The following is a 22747-nucleotide window of genomic DNA, read 5'->3' on the forward strand; positions in this document are numbered from 1 at the left end:
TTTCGGACTTTACTAAAGATTGGATGTATTTGATGTTTATAATATTTTCGGTAACTAAATAAAAATTAAAAAAAAAAGCAAAAACAATTTGGTTTTCACGTGTAATGGCGACATAAACAATGGCATCCTGCTATTGGATAGGCCGTCATTGATTTTATTGTACACATTGTAAGCTAAAAATAGAAAACTAGGTCATGGGGTTTTTAATTTGCATTGTTATTTAAAAACTTGATCTGCAAAGTTTTGTAAACAAATAAGTTACTGTACAGCCAATCAATATTTGTCTTACGAAAGTGAAACATCCGGTTTTAACTTAGGCTTGATGAAAATAAATAGAAATGTAGCCTTAAACTCAACAAATTATTTTCAAGTTCTCTGGATTTGCAACTTGTATAGCATTTATTCTAAAAATATAAAATTTCTAAATTAATTTTAGGCTTAAGTTTTTATTTTTTATTTTTTTTACGGTCTAAATCTTAAAAAGCACGTTTTTATTCCATGTCAACAACATTGGGGACGGAATCTCGTCAACTCGCTCGCCTCCATTCAAGTACTGTTTCATTTATGTTGAAGAAATTTCGTACTTGTAATAAATAAAATGTGTGGATTCCTATCAACTTTTAAGATATTTCCAGTATCCGATAATGGTAATGATTCTATTTCCAGTTTCTCAAAAGCCGACAACTTGAGTACCGTTTACATACGGCGGACGACACTACACAAAAAAGTATTGAATTGTAAGCGAACCTTTCTTTCAACTTTTGAACAGTTTTTGTAACCAGAAGTGTGAATACTAAACTTGTCTGCTGATTTATTTAGGTGGAAGAAATTTCATGTTTAAATATAAAATCTTAATCGCTGATTTATGACAAATTTTTCAGTAGTTTCCAATAGTCGGAAAAGTAGGCCTACTTTATTTCCGGTTTCTCAAAAATAAATTGTCAGAAACAACTATGTTTATTGAGCTCGATTGTCTATAGTCTATACCTTACTCGTTTCTAAAACTATTGAATACAGTTTGAATATATCACTTTATCACTGCTACTGTATTTAAAAGGTGTAAGGCTAAAGTAAAAATAAACTGGACACACACGCCTTGATCTACGCCGACAATAAAGACATGGTTCCTGGCAGACAACTGGGGCGATAATACAATTCGTGTTGGTTAAAGTCATTGTATCTTCCAGGCATCTCTTTGGGGGGGGGGGGGGGGGGGGGGGGGAGGAAACGGAGGGCAAGTGTCCCCCCCCCCCTCCCGTAGATAGTCTACCACCCCGCCTCCGGAAATTATTTCCGCCCCCCCCCCCCCCCCACAGAAAGTTTTAGTCCCCGTCCCCCCCCCCCTAAAAATTTCAAGTGACCCCCGGAGAAAAAAAATTCTGGAAGATACCCTGGTCAGAAATAGTTATGGAACACAGCACAACAACTTTCTATATATTTTAACTAATAGCCAATAAAATAATGCTTTAAGTTGTATGGAACACAACACAACAACTTTCTATATATTTTAACTAATAGACAGCCAATAAAATGATGCTTTAAGTTGTATGGAACACAACACAACAACTGTCTATATATTTGAACTAATAGACAGCCAATAAAATGATGCTTTAAGTTGTATGGAACACAACACAACAACTGTCTATATATTTGAACTAATAGACAGCCAATAAAATGATGCTTTAAGTTGTATGGAACACACAACACAACAACTTGTTGGCTATATTTGAACTAATAGACAGCCAATAAAATGATGCTTTAAGTTGTATGGAACACACAACACAACAACTTGTTGGATATATTTGAACTAATAGACAGCCAATAAAATGATGTTTTGAGTTGATCAATATCCTGTTATTTCGACCTTACGAACTAAACATGACATTGTCAAATACACTCATAGTATTCTTCTTGCATGTATTTCTGCTGTAGGCCAAATCTCATATTTCCAGCAAGATGTTTTCAGATCTAATACCCTGTGTATTCTCGTATCTAGTTTGTGAGATGTGTTGTTAGATTTTGGAGCTGCAGATCTTTAGCTTGCGGGAATACGTGTTTAGCCTCTATGTGTATGTGTTTACCTGTGTTTAGCTTTGGGTAGTAAGCGTTTAGTTACAGATTGTATGAGTTCAGCATCGAATTGTATGTTTTCAAACTGTTGTTATATATGTTTAGATTTCCGTTTATCTCAAGTATCAGATACTGAAACATGTATTGCCTCAAATATTTTATATCTATATATACCTATACAGACAAGCTTGGAAAGATTATTAACATTCAGAAACGTATTAATTAGGCTTATTTGTTAGGTATATTAAAGGATAGATATATCACGTAGTCGATAAAACTGTTGTTTTTGTAGAATAAAAAGTATGAATACAAATGACTAAAACATAATTGAATAAACACCCTGATAATTATTTGACCCTGGCTTTATTTCGTCCACCATTTGTACACTCCCACCCAGGAATTGTAGGCCGCTGTCCAGTACGATTTCATCCGATCCACGGACCAACTTGTGTGGGGCGGGGTGACCTGAGGTTCCAGAACAACCTTGAACTCGGCATCAAGTGTGACCGTGAAGGTGTGTGTCTGTCTGAAGCAGGCGCGAGAAGTTCGGGGCAGCCGCTTGAAATTGATCGTGACGTAACTTGATTGGAAACGTTCCATTACGGTCACCGTCTCTAGGCTGGAGCAGCTGGTAAGTGGGACAAAATGTTCTAGGTCAGCTGGTAAGTGGGACAAAATGTTCTAGGTCAGCTGGTAAGTGGGACAAAATGTTTGTCATTAGTTCTAGTTCAGCTGGTAAGTGGGACAAAATGTTCTAGGTCAGCTGGTAAGTGGGACAAAATGTTCTAGGTCAGCTGGTAAGTGGGACAAAATGTTTGTCATTAGTTCTAGGTCAGCTGGTAAGTGGGACAAAATGTTTGTCATTAGTTCTAGGTCAGCTAGTAAGTGGGACAAAATGTTCTAGGTCAGCTGGTAAGTGGGACAAAATGTTCTAGGTCAGCTGGTAAGTGGGACAAAATGTTTGTCATTAGTTCTAGGTCAGCTGGTAAGTGGGACAAAATGTTCTAGGTCAGCTGGTAAGTGGGACAAAATGTTTGTCGTTAGTTCTATGTCAGCTGGTAAGTGGGACAAAGTTTTTGTCATTAGTTCTACGTCAGCTGGTAAGTGGGACAAAATGTTTGTCATTAGTTCTAGGTCATCTGGTAAGTGGGACAAAATGTTCTAGGTCAGCTGGTAAGTGGGACAAAATGTTCTAGGTCAGCTGGTAAGTGGGACAAAATGTTTGTCATTAGTTCTAATCTAGTGTGTTGACACAAAGTTATCTTAAATTGTTGTTACCATGTTTTATATAAATAAAAGTAATACTGTTTGTTTTGATTGTAAGTCATAGTGATAAAATGAAGATTGTAGTACAACGACTCTTTGAAGAAAGAATGGGGAAATAGTTAACTCACAACAAAAAATGTTATTTCTTTTTGTGGCGTCTGTCAATAAATAGATCAACGGGTAATTGGATGGTGGTGGTGGAGTGGGAAGGGGGAGCAGGGGTTCTGAATAAGTTGGGTGTGATTTGTGTAGTTGGTTAAAGATTTTCTCGTGTATAAAACGTTGATGTTCCATAACAACTAGTTAGATGATATTTCCAAAGTTTACCACCTATCATATTAGGTAATATATTTTGAAATAACTAGTTTACCCGCCATGTCTAATAACTATATATGTGCTAAACAACACTCACGATACCCAGCCCTAGTACGTCATCTACTCTACATCAACCCATGACAATGTGTGTCAAAGATTTTTTTAGCGACCAACGGTTTAACTAGTTACACGATACGGTTAAATCAGATGAACTCTACTTCATCTTCCCATGTGTTTAGGTACGATGGAGAAAAGATGACCGTCTGTGTTAGGCTCTCAGTCATTAAATCATCTGTGAACACAACTCACCTCAGCCAACTCGCTGACCAACTGACCGTTGGTCTGTTATCCCATTTTTAAAAATTGCAAATAAAAACATTTCTCGACATTGCTTCTGGTTTAATTAAAGAAATCCCCGCATAAGAATTTGGTGAAGACTATGCTTACATCACGGCTTTTTAAAATACCCAAATATATAACTGCTCTGAGTTTGTTTGACAAAAGATGAACAAAGCTAAACAAGGACAGCTAGCTTACCTGTTAATCAGTTCTACGATGTATCTTTTAGGTAGGTAACTTTCGTATTTGATTTGAACATGCCGCAATGAGTTCTATACAAAACAATTTAAAAGTTGTTATAATATTTAGTGTGACGGATAGTGATTGTTTATGTCAAAACAGAGCTATAAGTTGAACTATATATATATATATATATATATATATATATATATATATATATATATATATATATATATATATATATATATATATATATATATATATATATGTATATATATATATATCAACCCTGAAAGAGATTGGCCGTAATTGTGGTGACTCACCTTAAAGGTATCGCCGATGTACTCAAAGGTCTCCTCTGTTAAATGGGTCAACTCCGTCCCCGCGGTAAAATGTAAGGCATGCAGTGGCATGGACGGGGTCAAGGCGTTAATTAGGTCATCATCAGCACACATGTCCTGTAGGAGGTAATTAAAAGTGTGTCAAACAATGTTAACCCATCATAACACACGTTCTATAGAAGGTAAATAAAGTTGCGTCATGCAATGTAAACTTATCACAACACACGTTCTATAGAAGGTAAATAAAGTTGCGTCATGCAATGTAAACTTATCACAACACACGTTCTATAGAAGGTAAATAAAGTTGCGTCATGCAATGTAAACTTATCACAACACACGTTCTATAGAAGGTAAACAAAGTTGCGTCATGCAATGTAAACTTATCACAACACACGTTCTATAGAAGGTAAATAAAGTTGCGTCATGCAATGTAAACTTATCACAACACACGTTCTATAGAAGGTAAATAAAGTTGCGTCATGCAATGTAAACTTATCACAACTAATGTCTTTTATATGATAAATAGAGCGACAAAACTAAAGTATAATTTTGTATGTGATTATTTGAGCTCGTAACGTGGGGGTCTGTCAAGGATCTAAAACAATGCTTACGTTTTCCAGTTCGATAACAAACACAACTTTCAAGTGTGGACATGCGGATGTGAGATTTAGCCAGGCCGCAGACGTCGTCACCTCCTCGATGGTGTAGTTGTTGCTGACGACAATTTTTATCGTCTGCAACTTGTTCCTGGCTGTCTTGGCCAGGCCGTACAGCAACGAATCACGCAGGCAGTCATAGTTTATCTCTAGGTCTGAAACAAACGACAGTCAGACATGCAGTCATAGTTGATCTCTAGGTCTGAAAGAAACGGCAATCAGACAGACAGTCATAGTTTATCTCTAAGTCTGAAAGAAACCAAAAGTCAATCATTAGGTTTTAGGTGATCTCTAAGTCTAAAAAACATGGTAGTCTCATACATATATATATATATATATATATATATATATATATATATATATATATATATATATATATATATATATATATATATATATATATATAAATTTTGCAAATTATTTCCATCACACGACAATATCTGTAAGTTCTGGCACACAATGCCGGTTTCTGCATAGGGGATGATGACTTGTTCTATCTAAATAAATAATTGGCCCTGTAGTCACATAGACGATTGAATGACAGCGCCTTGTAAATCAATGCGCAAAAACTGGGCTGTACGTTTAGAAGAGCCAGATATTTGCCTGTCTACCAGGTACTATATACGGGTATATAGCGACAACATTGTAAATGGTACAAACTAGATTGATCAAACAACATTGTAAATGGTACAAACTAGATTGATCAAACAACATTGTAAATGGTACAAACTAGATTGATCAAACAACATTGTAAATGGTACAAACTAGATTGATCAAACAACATTGTAAATGGTACAAGCAAGATTGGTCAAACTCACCCTTCAAGTTGGTGAAGCGGAAAATGGCATCCTCGATGTCTTTGATCAAGGAATAATCAAACCACGTGAAGAAGAGGTTGTCAATGGCCAAGGTGTGAATGGTGTTACGGGCAGCCGCCAACAGTTGTACACCTGCAAGTGGTTGTCACGTTTGTGCTTGTAAAACGTATGAGTGTTAGGTGGATTTTAACAAGGCGACACATCTTAACTGGTTCGTATACAAATTATTGGTTAGAGACAGCATAAAAATAATTGATGTATTAATTTTTTTTTCTAAAATATCGGACTGCTTTAGTCAAACAAACAATAATGTAAATACAGCGAGAAATATATATTGCTTATATATATATATATATATATATATACATATGTTGTTCATCAATCAGACCAGTGCTACTGACCTTGGTTTATAGTTAGATCAGCGTTTGTGAGATCGAGCACACGCAGCTGTCGCTGGTTCGCCAACAAAGTGGCGAGGTGTTTGACCAGGTCCGGCGTGGCGTGGATGAAGTCAGGCTGGAGCCTCCTCATGCTGGTCAAGCTAACAGTGACCAGTCGCTGGTTGCCAGCCTGCAGCATGCTCTCTAGCAAGTCGTAGACCACTTTAGTTCTAGAGTCATCTGGTTTAATAAGTGAAAGTTAAAGTTAAAGCTAAACCAAATGACAGATCCTTAACCGGTTCAGAGTATTCCTACAGATTGCAGTATACAAATATAAGGCAGTGTAATAAACGTTGATGTTAACACCCGTACCCCATATAAAACTGAATACCATGATGGCGCTTTGCATTCACAGCTCGTTTTAAACTATATCGAAGCCAAACAACAACAGCGGTAACCTGAACAGTCGACTTGAAGGTGGCGTAACGATTCCCCCAGGATCACGGGAAACTGAGGCGACGTATCAGCTGTGGTAGGGTGCAAGGTGAAGTGGCAGCTACGCCACAAGGACGGTGGTGAGAGCTTGTGCAGCCAGGCTCTACACGTCAGGTAGGCGTGGCACCGGTCTATGACGTCCAGTTGCTGGAAGACTAGCAGCAAGGCTGGGTAGGGTAGACGGCTCCAGTCAGTTTCTGCGGACTGGATGGTGTCAAAGGTTGTACATTAGGAGGTTATGGTGTCACGAGGTTGTACATTGGGAGGTTATGGTGTCAGAGGTTGTACATTGGGAGGTTATGGTGTCAGAGGTTGTACATTGGGAGGTTATGGTGTCAGAGGTTGTACATTGGGAGGTCATGGTGTTAGAGGTCAAAGGTTTTAAATCAGGAGGTTATGGTGCCAGAGGTTGTAGGCCTACATTGGGAGGTTATAGTGTCAGAGGTTAAAGGTTGTACACCATGAGGTTATGGTGTCACGAGGTTGTACACCAGGAGGTTATGGTGTCGCGAGGTTGTACATAAGGAGGTTATGGTGTCAGAGGTTGTACATTAGGAGGTTATGGTGTCAGAAGTCAAAGGTTGTACATCAGGAAGTTATTGTGTCAGAGGTTTTAGTAGTGATGGTCTTATGTATAAATGTAAAAAGTGATCAAAATTTTTTTTTCTAAATGCTTAGTAGATGTGGCTGTTGTTCAATATTCCTTTCTTTTATATCTCATGTCTCTCCATATCCTAAAGCTGAATATTCCTCTCTTAGTGGCAACTATCGAACTAGATCATCGCTCATTATTATTCGCCAAAACATACAAGGGCCGCACTCCTTGTCCGCACCCTAAGCTTAACATCTAAACATGAAAATACAGTTTTATCTAAGATTTATTTTCAGATATCTCGTAATTTCAATACAAATTAATCTTATTTTTCTTAAACACATAACTGATATAAAGTCTGAAACCTTACAAATGTAGCCATTTTCGTATGTATGTATTCCTACGCCAGTAGCATTTATTCACGCTGAAAGTTAGTTGATCTTAAATATTCATAAGGCTTAAGGCATAGTGTCTTAAGGTTCATGCAACACATAATCGTATAACAAAGGGATTATTGTAGCTTAAGCTGAACGTAGATATATCGATGTACCAATTGAGGCCACCGAGTTGACGAGAATCCTTCCGTCATATTGTTGACATGGATTTATAAAAAAAAAAAAAAAAAATTTGATTTTTTAACTTCCGTAAAAATAATAAAACCTAAAAATATTTCAGAAATTTAATATTTTTATAATTAATGTTTTTAAAGTTGCAAATCCAGAGAACTTGAAAATGTTTTTTTTTTAGTTTAAGGCTCCATTTCTATTTATTTTCATCAAGCCTAAGTTATAACCGGATGTTTGACTTTCGTAAGACAAACATTGATTGGCTGTACAGGAACTACGTGTAGTTTTTTGTTTGCAAAACTTTGAAGATAAAGTTTTTAAAAAACATAATATGATAATGCTTTTTTCATCATGACCTAAATTCTAGTTCTGCCACTTAGTTTATATTTTGTATAATAAAATTTATGCTAGCCTACTCAAATGCCATTTTTTATGTCGCCATTACCACGTGAAAACCACAATTCTTTTACCCTTTTTAAAAATTGTATTTAAATAGGAACCAAAAATACCAACAAACGTCAAATATATCCACTTTTTCTAAAGTCCTAAAACACCAACCAGTCAGGATTTTAAAACCATATTAATTTTAATTCCACCCTGCATGATGTTTTAAATGGTTCTCTCGAATACCTTTGAGACTGTACTCGCTTGGGTCCATTTACCTTCGAGACCAAAAACCTAGAAAATCTTCCACAAACCGCCGTTACCTTAGTCATGCCTAGACTGATCTCTGTCTTCTGAAACCGTGATCCTCTTGGCTGACTTGATTGAAGCAAACTTGATACCGCCGCCATATTGAAATGGCGAGGTTAACAATGATGAACTTCACATCAATTGATGACGTCGATATATCATGTATTGAATATCTTTACATGAATTTATGAAGCGACGCACGCTTTTCTTTATAGTTATCTACGCAATGGTTTATTATAATATGCTAAAACAAACTAATTTATTTTCTTATTTTTAGTGCATTATTACTTAAAAGCTTGTTATTGAAAAGTTTTATTGCATTTTTCAATACTTTAAAATTGCTAATCGAGTTGCAGGACTAAAAACATTGAACACGAATTATGGTACATATAATAGCGCTGTAAATAGTACATTATATAGTAGACTAGCCGGCCCGGCCAGACCCTGCACTGGCATCTCTGAAAAACGTATCTGTAAAGGACCATGACATGTGTGTTTAGTAATCAGCATTTATCCGGCATTGCCCACCCTAACCACAACCAACCAAAACACACAAGAAACGCAAATATAACACTAACACAAAACAAACACAAACGAAAAAACAAACGCAAAGACAAACCCAACCACAAACACAAAGAAAACACTAACGCAAACAAAAAAGCAAACGAAAACAAATCCAAACCCAACCACAACCAAAGAAAACCAAAACACACAAAAAAAACGCAAACATAACACAAACGCAAATACAAACAAACGAAAACACAAAAGCAAACACAAAGAAAACACAAACGCAAAGAAAACGAAAACAAACCTAAACACAACCACAAACTCAAAGAAAACACAAACGCAAAGATAAACTCAAAGTGTCAACAGTCTAGCCTGGGGCGCCAAATCGCACCATGACGACGTGCGGCGTAACCGCCTCATTCAACTTAGTAAACGATTTTAGCTCATTCTTAAAAAAGTTAATTAAGCATCCAAGTTAAAAGTGTTGTCAGATTGCATTGTCATCGGGTCTTGACCCAGGTGCCAAGTTTGAAATAATTCGGTCAGTTAAAAGTGGTCGAAATTTCGCTCGCCAGTTTCGATACAATAGACAGACAAAAGGACTTAAAACAGAGGAAGCATGTTAAAGTTAAAAGCTCGTAAACACAACGATATTTAGACAGTTCAAGATGCTGTCATTTAGACGGTTTAAGATACTGTCATTTAGACGGTTTAAGATACTGTCATTTGGACGGTTTAAGATGCTGTCATTTGGACGGTTCTCCCTGCGGTTTGGTGAGCCACGTAATTCTCCCTGAGATACAGATGTATAATGACAAGTTCAAGTCTAAGGATGAGAGTTTCTTTCGGGCATCTCTTTAGGGAAGGGGGATTCAGAAAAATATGCCTTAGGCTCGACAGGTGTTCACGTGTTATGCCCTAGGTTGTACAGGTGTTCATGGGATATGTCCTAGGTTGTACAGGTACACATGGGATATGCCCTAGGTTGTACATGTGTTCATGGGATATGCCCAAGTGATTATTCTACACTATTGTCATATGACTAGTGTCATATTTTAGTAGAAAAAAATAACAGAAAATAAGACTCCAAAAAAAAACGAATGGAAAAATAAATAACAACAATGGATAGTGTTTTAATAATAACATGCATAATTATAAGAGGAACCAAACTCGGCCAGTACATGCACTAGTCCAAACATTGTATGTCGTAATGTCTTTGCATGTCTTTGTACTCTGGTCACATGTGGCTATACCTAGGCCAAGTAAATCATGTCACTAGCCACTGGATACAAATGTATGTGGATCCACTCAGTGGATTAGCTGGCTGGGAGATACAATTTATCCCTGGATACGTGAACCTTTTACTCCCGTAAACTGTTTTATTTCATCCACAGAAATCAGAATTGACTATAAAATTGTGGGACGTGAACACCATGTTAAATAAGTTTAGGCGGTTAACCAGCATCATAGAAAGACCACAGAATCGTGTATGATAGAATGGTTCACTGGTCTGGGGTGAGGGGTTCACTAGTCTGGGGTGACGGGTTCACTGGTCTGGGGTGACGGGTTCACTGGTCTGGGGTGACGGGTTCACTGGTCTGGGGTGACGGGTTCACTGGTCTGGGGTGACGGGTTCACTAGTCAGGGGTGATGGGTTCACTGGTCTGGGGTGACGGGTTCACTGGTCTGGGGTGACGGGTTCACTGGTCTGGGGTGACGGGTTCACTGGTCTGGGGTGACGGGTTCACTGGTCTGGGGTGACGGGTTCACTGGTCTGGGGTGACGGGTTCACTGGTCTGGGGTGACGGGTTCACTGGTCTGGGGTGACGGGTTCACTGGTCTGGGGTGACGGGTTCACTGGTCTGGGGTGACGGGTTCACTGGTCTGGGGTGACGGGTTCACTGGTCTGGGGTGACGGGTTCACTGGTCTGGGGTGACGGAATCTGCCCTGCCCAGGATCGACTGCAGCAACGACTGTTTCCTCCTCAGCCACTCCGGAGTGTCCATCTGCATCGTGTCGTCACGCGCCGTCATCTCAGCCAATGGGGGCGTGGCCACCGTCAGCGTGCTCTGGGACTTCCGCTTCCGGCTCGTCTCGCTGGCGACGATGTAGTTGGGCTGGCGTTGCCTGCGGATGGCCTCGCTCCTTGCGAACACGTACCTGAGGGAGCGGCGGAACTCCCTGCGGCCCATGAGCACCAGGAAGAGGACGTAGGTGCTGTGGAGCGCCAGCTCGTAGCAGAAGTGGACGACGTCCCGCTCGAACATGCTCTCGCTGTTGTCGTAGTAGACGATGGACTCGGTGATGATGAGGGGGCTGAAGTACAACACTTGGATGGCGGCCACCTGGCAACAAAGTCATGACAGTCAATTCAACTGTTGCAATAGTACCTTAGGTGACTTCAGTCAACAAAGTCATGACAGTCAAGTCAACTGTTACAACCTTACATTTGGTGACTTAAGACACTTTAGTTGAGTCACAAGTCTAGTACACGTTTGGTGACTAAAACAAAAACATGGCAGTCAAGGTGACCGGATAGATGCGCAACGGAAAACTGCGCAAAGTAACACTGCGCACATAAAAGTGCGCAACGGCATTTTTGTTTTCTTAATTTGAGCATTTATGGACTTTAACAAGCAATGACCTGGTGCCCATTGTTGAATAATAAAATATTTTTCAGCGAAAAATGACAGAATTAAAGTGTATTCGCATTATTAGTTTTTATTTAAGTATTGCTCTGTTTGCTGTCCTAATTATATGGCTCATAACCAAGAATTTCATGATGTAGACACAAGTAAAAAAAAAAGACATTTTGAATCTCACATTTAAAAGAGTCATTGAGTCACACATGTAAAGGAGTCATTGAGTCACACAGGTGACAGATGTCTGGAGCCACACAGATGACATATATCTGGAGCCACACAGATGACATATATCTGGAGCCACACAGGTGACAGATATCTGGAGCCACACAGGCGACAGATATCTGGAGTCACACAGGTGACAGAAATCTGGAGCCACACAGGTGACAGATATCTCGAGTCACACAGGCGACAAATATCTGGAGTCACACAGGTGACAGATATCTGGAGTCACACAGGTGACAGATATCACACAGGTGACAGATATCTGGAGTCACAGCCTACCTGGGCAATGATCATCGTCGTCCTCATCTCCAGCCTGACCCTGTTCATCTCATAGGCGTCGTCACAGTGGGTGGAGTGGAGGACCCTGGACAAGATGAGCGACACGAGACAGACGACCAGCGTCAGGTAGCTGATCAGCTCCAGCACCCTCTTGGTGGGCTCCAGGGGCGTGTGCATGATCACGTGGGTACAGCCGAACCCGTCTTCAACCTACAGGGGATGGGATACAAACTGTTAGATATAAGAAGGGGTTAGGGGGGTTTAGCTGTACTAGACTAGTAGATATAAGAAGGGGTTGAGGGGTGCAGCTGTACTAGACTAGTAGATATAAGAAGGAGTTAGAACATTGATATTCTAAAAGTACTGTTCCACTAAAATTAACATCTAGTTTCCTTGTGAAATATATATTCACCCTAACATATAACAGTACACACGTCACAAATGTGATCTATTATAGAATGTGCTAAAAGAGCACACATATATTACTTTAAAACTTCAAATTGTGGTATCATATTTCTACCCTTCAACAAGAGATTTACAAAGATAATCTAGCCAACCATTTTAATGTGAGGTGTCGTCCATAAATGACATTAAAATCTCGGAGGCGGGATGGGTTAGGGTAAAAAAGTGTCTTAACGTGTAGTTTGTATATTTATAAGCACAAAATTGATGAAATACACGTTAATATTTGTTAGATTTTGGGTTATAGACAGTTAGCTATTTGTTGTGTCAATTTAGGGGGAAGGGGGCGGGGGACTGACTTTTTGTAATGACGTATGACGACAGCATAAACTGGGGGGGGGGGTTAAAAATCAGGTAACAATCGTGACGTCATTTAAGGACGACACCTGCGACTGCGCAGACGACAAGACGATGCCATGAGTGCGGAACTGGCCTGGAAGAGGAAAAACTCCGCGAGGACGACGAGCAGCATGGCGTAGAGCCAGGGAGTCGCTACAAGCACCGGTCCAATGAACTCGATCGTGATCTGGTAGAAGTTAGGCATGTTCAGGGCCAATGTCCGCTCCACCACTGCGCATGACATGCATGCCCACGTCAACACCCACGAGATGGATAAAATCTTGTAGCTCCTCCTGGGGAAACATCAGTTCAAAGTTTAATGGGCGTGTTAGATACAATTGTAGCTCCTGCAAAACAAGGTTTCTTTCAGACATGTTTTCTCTTGGGGAGGGGGGGGGCACTTACAACTTCCGGGGAAATGCGCACTTAACATTTATATAGGAGCAGCTCAACCGAAAACATTTAAAAACATAATAAATCGACAGAAAATGTAATTTTATATATATATATATATATATATATATATATATATATATATATATATATATATATATATATATATATGTGTATATATATATATAAGCGTTTCTACATTGGTTGACACTCGACATTGTAACTCCAATGAATATTTCGTTTCAAAGATGAGACTGGACTAAAAATTTTAATCGCCAATCAAAAGTCGTTTGATAGAGACATGAAGTACTCACTCGCACACACTGCCCGCCTGCTTGCTGATGGTGATGAGCAGCGAGGAGTGGACGAAGTAGGCGGTGGCCGTCAGACATTGGCACAGTGCCATGTTGACCATCATCTGGTTGGGCAGGCGCCTGTAGCCGAGCACCCGGATGAAGACCAAGACGACCAGAGAGTTGGTGATGAAGGAAGCGATGGCGGTGATGTACTCGTTGGTCGAATAGATAGAGCTGGATGGGGAAAGCTAGGCGGTCAGTTTTCAAACAGCTAACTAACACATTTAGAGCACTCATACAGTATCGTTCACTGTTAGCCCAAATCTCACCTCTGAAAACACTCACCTGGCATGTCTCACCACTGAAGACACCTGGTGTGTCTCACCTCTGAAGACACCTGGCCCATGTCTCACCTCTGAAGACACCTGGCCCATGTCTCACCTCTGAAGACACCTGGCCCATGTCTCACCTCTGAAGACACTCACCTGGCCTGTCTCACCTCTGAAGACACCTGGCCCATGTCTCACCTCTGAAGACATCTGACCCATGTCTCACCTCTAAAGACACTCACCCCATCCACGAATCATGCCGCCTATTGAGGTAGAAGAACGCCGTCTTATAGGTCTCATCGCCCTCCCCGTCCTCGTACTGCATGTCTAGCATGACGCCTGAAGGATCCTGGCTCATGGGCAGCTCCAAGTTGGCCAGCTTCCATGGTGCCTTGAACCTCGCAGACGACGTGCCAGCCATTGGCGGGCTGCTCAGGCGCTACACACACGTTATGTCCTACAGAATACGTCGTACGCCCTGCGGTTGTCCTACAAAAGCTGGAAAATTCTACAGAAGTCCTACATGAGAGGTTTGGGTCCTACATGAGAGTTTGTATGTCCTGTAAGCTGGTTAGGCCGGACATAGACGCGAGTACCAACTCATGTTTTCTCACAGCATACATTGACATGCTACGCACCGTGTATTTTATGTGTCACATCGTATATGTCACAAAGACCAAGACCTTACCGAAAATTAGATTTTAATCACACAATATCATACAATTAAGACTTTAATTAGGAGAAAGGCTCACCACCTAGATCTAGTTCATCTCGGAAGTTAGATCTCATGTTTTTAATTTGTAACTTATTTTGAACGCACCAATAGGTGCGGCTCGGGAATTTCCGTTTCTCGGACGTCCCGTTTCAAGTGTTAATATAAGATCTGACTGCTTGGCTTATAGAGCAGAGGAAAAAGAGTTCACGTTTATCAGACCACTTATTACCTCACTCCAGAACCAAATCATAGAATACAGTGCAAGATTTTTTTAGATCAGTAATTACCTTAATTGAGAGGGACATAGAGTTCAAGATTTAGTTAGACTAGTAATTACATTAATTGAGAGGGACATAGAGTTCAAGATTTAGTTAGACTAGTAATTACATTAATTGAGAGGGACATAGAGTTCAAGATTTAATTAGACTAGTAATTACATTAATTGAGAGGGACCCAATCACAGGGTACAGTACAAAATTTAGACAAGTGACCTCATCATTGTCAAGGAACCAGATCACAGGAGACTCAGATAATGATACCAAACAACAAAATGTTGGCAGGCAAGAATGGAGGAGTTTACTATAACATGGAGGGCAGGAGCTAGAGAATCTAATATAAAACAAAAACAATCAAAGAGAAGTAAGGTGAGAAGAGTTTTATTCTCTCATCAACAATTTGTGGTCATATATGACTGTAAACATATGCTGTCATTAGCTTTCTTTCAACATGTTTTAATTAATTTATATCAACATATACATTTATGCCAGTTCAGCGTTATCTTTCATACACATCAGTTTAAAATAGAGTAAATGTGACAAAATACAGTTTATCAAAGAGAAAAAAAATTTATGTGTTATGACATTTTAAAATGTCACTTCATGTACACTTTTACAAGTGTAGACATAAAAAAAGTTTGATGTATTGACAGTAAAACTTATTACAATGCAGGGTGTCACTTATGGAAGCAAAGCTGTCAGCAAAGAAAACTGCCTTTAAAGGACTGCGAATCATGCAAGAATTAACAGATGGACCTTTAAAAACTCAAGTAATAACAGCATAAATCAATATTAAATCACATTCTTTAAAGGACAACTTAAATAAAAATTATAAACGGACCATCAGATTAAAAAAAGGAATTTAAATTCACATCATACCAAAATTTTTACTCATAACTTAAAAAAAAAAACATATTTCTAATAAAAGCTGCATCATTTTATATACTTGGATTATTCTTACGCTATGTATCTCCATAAGATTGGTGTATAATAAATAAACATTAAGACTGAAGAAGGTAAAAATCTGAGCTCAGTTATGCCAAACAGATGAACCGTTGAAATAAAATAAAACAGAAGGAAAAACACGCATTCAACACTCTCTGTCATAACAAATAGCTCTTGACCCAAACGTGTACAGTGATACACAAATATTTACAGCGTGGTCAAGACATATATCAGAACAAAATATTGTAACCATCTATGTAGTTTAAACAGTTCTCAATAAAATTTCAATTGTGAAAGACCAGTTTTAGCACTTTAAAAATTGTAACAAAATTCATCTTATAAATCTAATACCAACATCCTAATCTCTTATTGTAAAATGTTTTTTCTGACAAAACCCACACCAATTATTAAAGAGAGACTTAATTATAAAAGAATTTTCTGGAAGTAATACACATTTTGACAACAACATGTATTTCTCAAACCCAAATTATTTCCTGCCTGACGGATGCATGGTGTAACAAATATCTGTAATCTACACTGACTAGAAACAACCTGATCCACGGATTGTAACTCCTGATTGGCCATTAATCTCAGCATCAAACAGATCATGGAAACACACACCCATAGTTGAACTCACACACACAGGGAGCATACAAAGATTGTTATCTAAACCTCACTATAACCCAGCACATAAAGAAGACAAAAAATGCAAACAATAAAACATAGAGCCAGATTTTCCAGTGACCAGCGTTTGTTATAGACTTGAGACGTCCCATTGTTTTTGATAGTAAGCCACCAGAAGACTCCAAGTCTTCATCCTGTCAATACAAAGTTATCACATCAATAACACATCAATACAAAGGTAAAACAGTAGAAAGTTATCACATCAATAACACATCAATATAAAGGTAAAACATCAGTACAAAGTTATCACATCAATAACACATCAATACAAAGGTAAAACATCAGTACAAAGTTATCACATCAATAACACATCAATATAAAGGTAAAATATCAATACAAAGTTATCACATCAATAACACATCAATATAAAGGTAAAACATCAGTACAGTTATCACATCAATTACACATCAATACAAAGGTAAAACATCAGTAAAAAGTTATCACATTAATAACACATCAATACAAAGTAAAACATCAATACTAAGTTATCACATTGATATATCACATCAATAAAATGGTAAAACATCAAAATGAAAGGTAAAACTTCAATACAAAGACAACACATCAATACAAAGATATTCAATCAAATTATCAATACACATATTGTATGACATTGACAAATACCTGAAACACATTTTCTACCACTCATCATATGACCTAAATCATCTGATTTAAAATAATGATCAAATAACAAACAATGAACAATGACAAAGTTAAAAAGCAGATGAGTTACTTCATACAACTAATGTAACCATAAAGACAGTTGAGTTACTTCATACGACTAATGTGACCATAAAAACAGTTGAAGCTTTACTTACAACTTGTGACAGCCATTTATTTTGTTCTCTGACCTCATTCCCAATATCTATTGTCAGCTGAATCAAAGAGAAAGAATGTGTCAGCACATTTGTTCAAGGGTTCATTCACTCAATGTAACATTTGCACATTTTAAAATCTCAATTATAAGAATATTAATACAAAACATGGGTGCAATTTATTAATTAGTTGAACCATTGTTTAAGCCGTAAATTATTTTCAGCACTTCTAAAAGTTGCTGCAGTTTTATACTACTGTAAATGCAGGGGCTAAGGTTAACATGTAGTTAGGAAGACAGTAATGGCAAAAGAATTAAATAATTTCAAAACATTATGCAGATAATTTAACAATGAACCAAGCACTTGCATCTAATCATTGGTTGCAAGTGCTAACAGGTAGATGCCAATAAAATGGTACTTACAGACTTCAATGCTTTAACTTTTCCTTTGAGCTCATTTTCTAACTGTTCATTTTCTTCTTCCAACATCTGTGTGGTGTCTTTATACTGAGCATTGTTACCATTAGCTAGAGAAGAGATTAAGCATGTGAGAATTATGATTTTTTGTGTGTACTGAGCATGGTTATCATTAGCTAGAGAAGAGATTTGATAAATGAGAAATATGATTTTTGTACTGAGCATTGTTACCATTAGCTAAAGCAGAGATTAGGCATATGAGAAATATGATTTTTTTTTGTACTGAGCATTGTTACCATTAGCTAGAGAAGAGATTTGGGGTTATGAGAAATATGATTTTTGTACTGAGCATTGTTACCATTAGCTAGAGAAGAGATTAGGCATATGAGAAATATGATTTTTTTTTTGTACTGAGCATTGTTACCATTAGCTAGAGAAGAGATTAGGCATATGAGAAATATGATTTTTGTACTGAGCATGGTTACCATTAGCTAGAGAAGAGATTACGCATATGAGAAATATGATTTTTATACTGAGCATTGTTACCATTAGCTAGAGAAGAGATTAGGCATATGAGAAATATGATTTTTGTACTGAGCATGGTTATCATTAGCTAGAGAAGAGATTACGCATATGAGAAATATGATTTTTATACTGAGCATTGTTACCATTAGCTAGAGAAGAGATTAGGCATATGAGAAATATGATTTTTGTACTGAGCATGGTTATCATTAGCTAGAGAAGAGATTAAGTAGGTTGAAGCTCATGAAATAAAGTAAAGTACCACTTCCTGTCAAGATTTAATAATTTTGTCGATGTCTATAGATATCACTTTCAGAAATTTGGATTTGTTAGATCCTACTACTAAGATATCCAAAATTTTAGCCAATCCACCTGAAAGAATCATTGATCGCCTGCTGATGTTTACTTGCCAGCAGAAGAAGAATCAGGTTACAGGGTCACTCTGATGGGTTTACTTATCAATTGGATTATTTATAACATAAACCATGGCAAGAACAATTTTTTTTTTCCCAGACCAAGAAAAATAGAAATGTAATTGGGGTCATAGTGAGTTCACCTAAGCTTATATTATAATTTATAGACTACTACCACGCAAGCAAGAAAATGTACATGCGTTGTAAACATTTGCCAAGTCATACCATAGACGTAAAACCTAATCAGTAATCTAATCACTAATGACTCCTGTTCGCCGTGTCAGTTATCAGAAATTATTACGGGTATTTATAATATATCTAGAGCAAGATCTACTTATTAGACTAGATACCATGTGGAATTACAAGAAACAAATCACAACATAAAACAAGATAGCCTATATAATATATAATAGGCTGACTCTAGCCGGAAAAGGTACGCATGTGCAACGGAGTGAAACTACAAGTTGCCTTCACGGCAATGTTTTTGATCGTACTGCGCATGCGTGTGTAGTGTTTACAACCGCAGAACCCTAGCCCTAACTGTAACCCTAGCTCAGCTATCAAGGCCACTGCGCATGCACAGAATTATCTTTTGCCAACCAAGTGGAGACGCTGGGTCAAAAAATCTTTTTCCGAGTAGTCACTTCATATATAATAATAACAGATGGGCCTAGAAAATGTTTAATTTAGTAGGCTTATTGTGTAACGTGTTGACAAATTTAATGCTGGGTCCTAATTCCGACCTGGATATATGACAATAGGCCCCTAATAATGCCTATGTATTGCCGCAGCCTAATAAATAATTAAAGTTAGTTTAAAGTAAAGTTAGCAGAGGCTAGACTCGACTACACTGACTAGATCTAGACTCTATAATCATATTTCTATTTTGATAACTACTACTACTACTACTAACGTAACTAACAACTAGATCTAGATCTATTTTTATTTTAAAACTATTTTTAGCTCTAGCTACATACATTCATTTAACATTGTCATTAGGCCTAGAATCTAGATCTAGAATTTAATCTAGATCTAGAATCTAGTAATCTAGAAATCTAGATAATCCTAGACTAGGTCTAAATCTAGATATCTAGAAAGTTCTACTAGAATCTAGTTACTGGGTACTAGATCTAGAATCTAGATCTAGATCTACTAGGTAACTACTAACTAGGTACACTAGGTAGGCCTACTAATAAATATTCTAGATCTAGAATAAGATTTTGATCTAGAATGTAGATTCTAACTAGAGTAAAGTTCCATGCGCGGTCACACATAGCGAACTCCCGACTTTCATCGACTTTCATCGGGCGCTATTTTGTAACCGTTTAACACAGAAACAAACCCAAAGTACTATATTATTCCTCTGCCTTTCTACTCTTAATATGTATCAATCATTTTATATTCCTACGCATTGAATTTGAGATATTCATGTTTTAGTGACGTGCTACTTGCGATATTTTTTTCCCCTCTTTTTTTTTCCCTGCAAACATCTGAACCGTCTTGCGTAACGATCGTGTTTTATACGTTTTAATCCTAGTTTAATAAATAAAATAAATATTTTACACTTTTAAACGTGTTGTTGATTGTATTATTAATTAATAGATTTCAAAACCAAATTAAAAACATGTTAGGCCTAATTAAATTAATTAACGACATTAAAAGTTGACCCAGTGATGACTCAAGGGACGCAACTATAATAATCATAACAAAGGGACGTAACAACCACTGACAAGACATAACGTAACATTTGCTTAGATATGCTTGTATGTAGAGACACAAACTAGATTTAGAAGAAGTAGATGATCGAAATAATTTAAAACAGCAGAAAAAAATAGAAATTATACAGATTCTAGGCTTAGCTTGAAATGTAGAGCATCTAGAACTAGGCTAGTCTAGCTCAAGTCGTTGGTTACGCAGCGCGGTGAAACCACCCAAATCGACACCCAAGCTGCGGCCACCCCTATTCACCTATCAGGTTGCTTTATTAGCCTAATCTATCGTATGTACAGTGTCCCGCACATATTGTAGAAGCTATTTATTAATTATTAATTTATAGTTAACCTAGTTATAAAAAGCTTTGATTGGTTGGTTTATTCATCTCATCCGGGACCTAGTGTTTTTCATACGGGGGACTAGAATCGCCTTCGACGTCATACCTCGAAACTTTAAAATCTCGACTTCCAGAAGGAGAAAAACAAAAGAATTTGACCTGGATATATTTAGAAATGGACAGGTTTACAGCAGATATCGGTAGTTTCGTATAAAACATCAAAACAAATATTATAATTGTACGAAGCGATAAACCCGCGATGGCCGCACCGGTGTTTTAACCGCGCGTGGAACTTTACTCTAGATCTAGATCTTTCTTAAATTTTTTATATTTTTTAGGCCTAATATTAACATTTAGATCTAGAAATCTAGGGCCTAGATCTAGAAAATCTAGATTCTAGATCTAGCTTCTGGATCTAAATTTTAAATCTTTGATTATTTGGCCTACTCACTCCCGAGTACGTACAACAACAATGATGAACACTCTGACACTGTTACTTGTCAGTACTCTACTCACTGTACATACCTAAATAAGACCGCCTCATGTTAAATTGTTTAGGTAAATCGTTGCTTGTTCTTTTTTTTTAAACCTTAAAAACAAAAGCTTCGATCAGCGGCTAGAACTTTGTTCTAGATTTCTGGATCTTGATCTAGAATCTAGGTAGATATTTTATTTTGTGGAATTATTTATAAATGCGATATGTAGAATCTCCGTGGGAAACGTCATCTTGTTCTACAACTTCCGAGGATGCTCTAAATACCAACAGTAGAGAAAGTCAACAGAAGCTCTTAAAATAATATTCAAACTCGTGTGCGGTGTTTTAAAACAGTTGTGGTAATATATTTAGTAAATATAGTATGCCAATTTAAAATATTTACCGGCAAAGTTTTAGATGCAGAATTGAAATAAAGGCTAAATTAACTAAAGTGAAACTCCAGGTTTAAAAAAATGTCGGGTTTATACAAATCTAAATAAATATATGGTGAACAGAGGCGTAGCGACCCTTCCCGGCGCCCGGGGACAAACTTTCAATTTGGCGCCCCCATAGGGAACAACCTTTCAATTTTCAATTTGCACCCGCCCCTCAAACTTTCAATTTGCACCCCCCCCCCTCTCCTAAGATGAACGTTGGCTTAAACTTAGATTGAAATATATTGTCAAGTTCACTGCATTTAAAAATGCAATAATAAATATTTTCAAAATTTTGATTTCCCAAAAAAATTTTCAGTTTTAATTATCTACGGTTTTCAAAGCCGACCACAAAAAAAAGTTTTTTCACCCTGTTCAAAAATACTGACCGGGAACTTTTATCACATTACGTGAATGCCATTGAGATTAGGATCAGTAACTTTGTTCTATGTAATTCACACGTAAGGGGTGCAGTGTTTCTTCTAGACTTTTTTCTCCCCCCCCCCACACCCACACATCAACTACCTCACTTACCTCACCTACACATCACCTACCTCACCTACAAATCACCTCCCACACCCACACATCACCTACCTCACCTACCTCACCTACACATCACCTACCTCACCACACATCACCTACCTCACCTACTTGACCTACACATCTTCCCCCACACCCGCACATCACCTACCTGACCCACACATCACCTACCTCACCACACATCACCTACCTCACCTACCTCACCATACATCACCTACCTCACCAACCTCATCTACACATCACCCCCCACACCCACACATCACCTACCTCACCTACCTC

General features: G+C 38.0%; 4 protein-coding genes across 4 annotated transcripts; all 4 read right to left on the minus strand.

Annotated features, from left to right (window-relative positions):
- Positions 1-2421: 2421 nt before the first annotated feature.
- On the minus strand, positions 2422-8829 carry LOC131952539 (F-box/LRR-repeat protein 21). The gene is made up of 8 exons (XM_059315259.1): positions 8726-8829; positions 6824-7064; positions 6387-6605; positions 5986-6117; positions 5123-5322; positions 4494-4628; positions 4189-4262; positions 2422-2698 (listed from the first exon to the last, which is right to left on the minus strand). The coding sequence occupies exons 1-8, from the start codon at positions 8810-8812 to the stop codon at positions 2434-2436; spliced, it is 1353 nt and encodes a 450-aa protein (XP_059171242.1). The 5' UTR covers positions 8813-8829; the 3' UTR covers positions 2422-2433.
- Positions 8830-11123: 2294 nt separating this feature from the next.
- On the minus strand, positions 11124-12566 carry LOC131952558 (uncharacterized). Its single transcript, XM_059315281.1, has 2 exons — positions 12366-12566; positions 11124-11564 (listed from the first exon to the last, which is right to left on the minus strand). Exons 1-2 carry the CDS (start codon positions 12540-12542, stop codon positions 11139-11141), a joined length of 603 nt encoding a protein of 200 aa, XP_059171264.1. The 5' UTR covers positions 12543-12566; the 3' UTR covers positions 11124-11138.
- Positions 12567-13200: 634 nt separating this feature from the next.
- On the minus strand, positions 13201-14943 carry LOC131952548 (uncharacterized). The gene is made up of 3 exons (XM_059315266.1): positions 14427-14943; positions 13874-14089; positions 13201-13459 (listed from the first exon to the last, which is right to left on the minus strand). Exons 1-3 carry the CDS (start codon positions 14603-14605, stop codon positions 13201-13203), a joined length of 654 nt encoding a protein of 217 aa, XP_059171249.1. The 5' UTR covers positions 14606-14943.
- Positions 14944-15585: 642 nt separating this feature from the next.
- On the minus strand, positions 15586-21771 carry LOC131952560 (BET1 homolog). The gene is made up of 4 exons (XM_059315282.1): positions 21545-21771; positions 18041-18144; positions 17622-17678; positions 15586-16937 (listed from the first exon to the last, which is right to left on the minus strand). Exons 1-4 carry the CDS (start codon positions 21561-21563, stop codon positions 16782-16784), a joined length of 336 nt encoding a protein of 111 aa, XP_059171265.1. The 5' UTR covers positions 21564-21771; the 3' UTR covers positions 15586-16781.
- Between the last annotated feature and the right edge of the window lie 976 nt (positions 21772-22747).

Source organism: Physella acuta, unplaced genomic scaffold, assembly GCF_028476545.2.
Source record: "Physella acuta isolate Inbredline_101_S28 unplaced genomic scaffold, ASM2847654v3 ptg000876l, whole genome shotgun sequence".
NCBI lineage: Eukaryota > Metazoa > Mollusca > Gastropoda > Physidae > Physella > Physella acuta.

What these genes read in the sequence shown, in the direction of transcription:
- LOC131952548 (XM_059315266.1), bottom strand. Translation starts at nt 14,605, where the DNA reads ATGGCTGGCACGTCGTCTGCGAGGTTCAAGGCACCATGGAAGCTGGCC. An exon ending in CGGCATGATTCGTGGATGGG is followed by an intron (nt 14,090 to 14,426) that starts GTGAGTGTCTTT and finishes TTCCCCATCCAG; the next exon opens with CTCTATCTATTCGACCAACG. An exon ending in CAGGCGGGCAGTGTGTGCGA is followed by an intron (nt 13,460 to 13,873) that starts GTGAGTACTTCA and finishes ATGTTTCCCCAG; the next exon opens with GAGGAGCTACAAGATTTTAT.
- LOC131952560 (XM_059315282.1), bottom strand. An exon ending in AAGTTAAAGCATTGAAGTCT is followed by an intron (nt 17,679 to 18,040) that starts GTAAGTACCATT and finishes TCTTTGATTCAG; the next exon opens with CTGACAATAGATATTGGGAA. An exon ending in ATAAATGGCTGTCACAAGTT is followed by an intron (nt 16,938 to 17,621) that starts GTAAGTAAAGCT and finishes TTGTATTGACAG; the next exon opens with GATGAAGACTTGGAGTCTTC.
- LOC131952558 (XM_059315281.1), bottom strand. Translation starts at nt 12,542, where the DNA reads ATGCACACGCCCCTGGAGCCCACCAAGAGGGTGCTGGAGCTGATCAGC. An exon ending in CGACGATGATCATTGCCCAG is followed by an intron (nt 11,565 to 12,365) that starts GTAGGCTGTGAC and finishes CTTTGTTGCCAG; the next exon opens with GTGGCCGCCATCCAAGTGTT.
- LOC131952539 (XM_059315259.1), bottom strand. Translation starts at nt 8,812, where the DNA reads ATGGCGGCGGTATCAAGTTTGCTTCAATCAAGTCAGCCAAGAGGATCA. An exon ending in TCAGTCTAGGCATGACTAAG is followed by an intron (nt 7,065 to 8,725) that starts GTAACGGCGGTT and finishes GACACCATCCAG; the next exon opens with TCCGCAGAAACTGACTGGAG. An exon ending in TGATCTAACTATAAACCAAG is followed by an intron (nt 6,118 to 6,386) that starts GTCAGTAGCACT and finishes AACCACTTGCAG; the next exon opens with GTGTACAACTGTTGGCGGCT.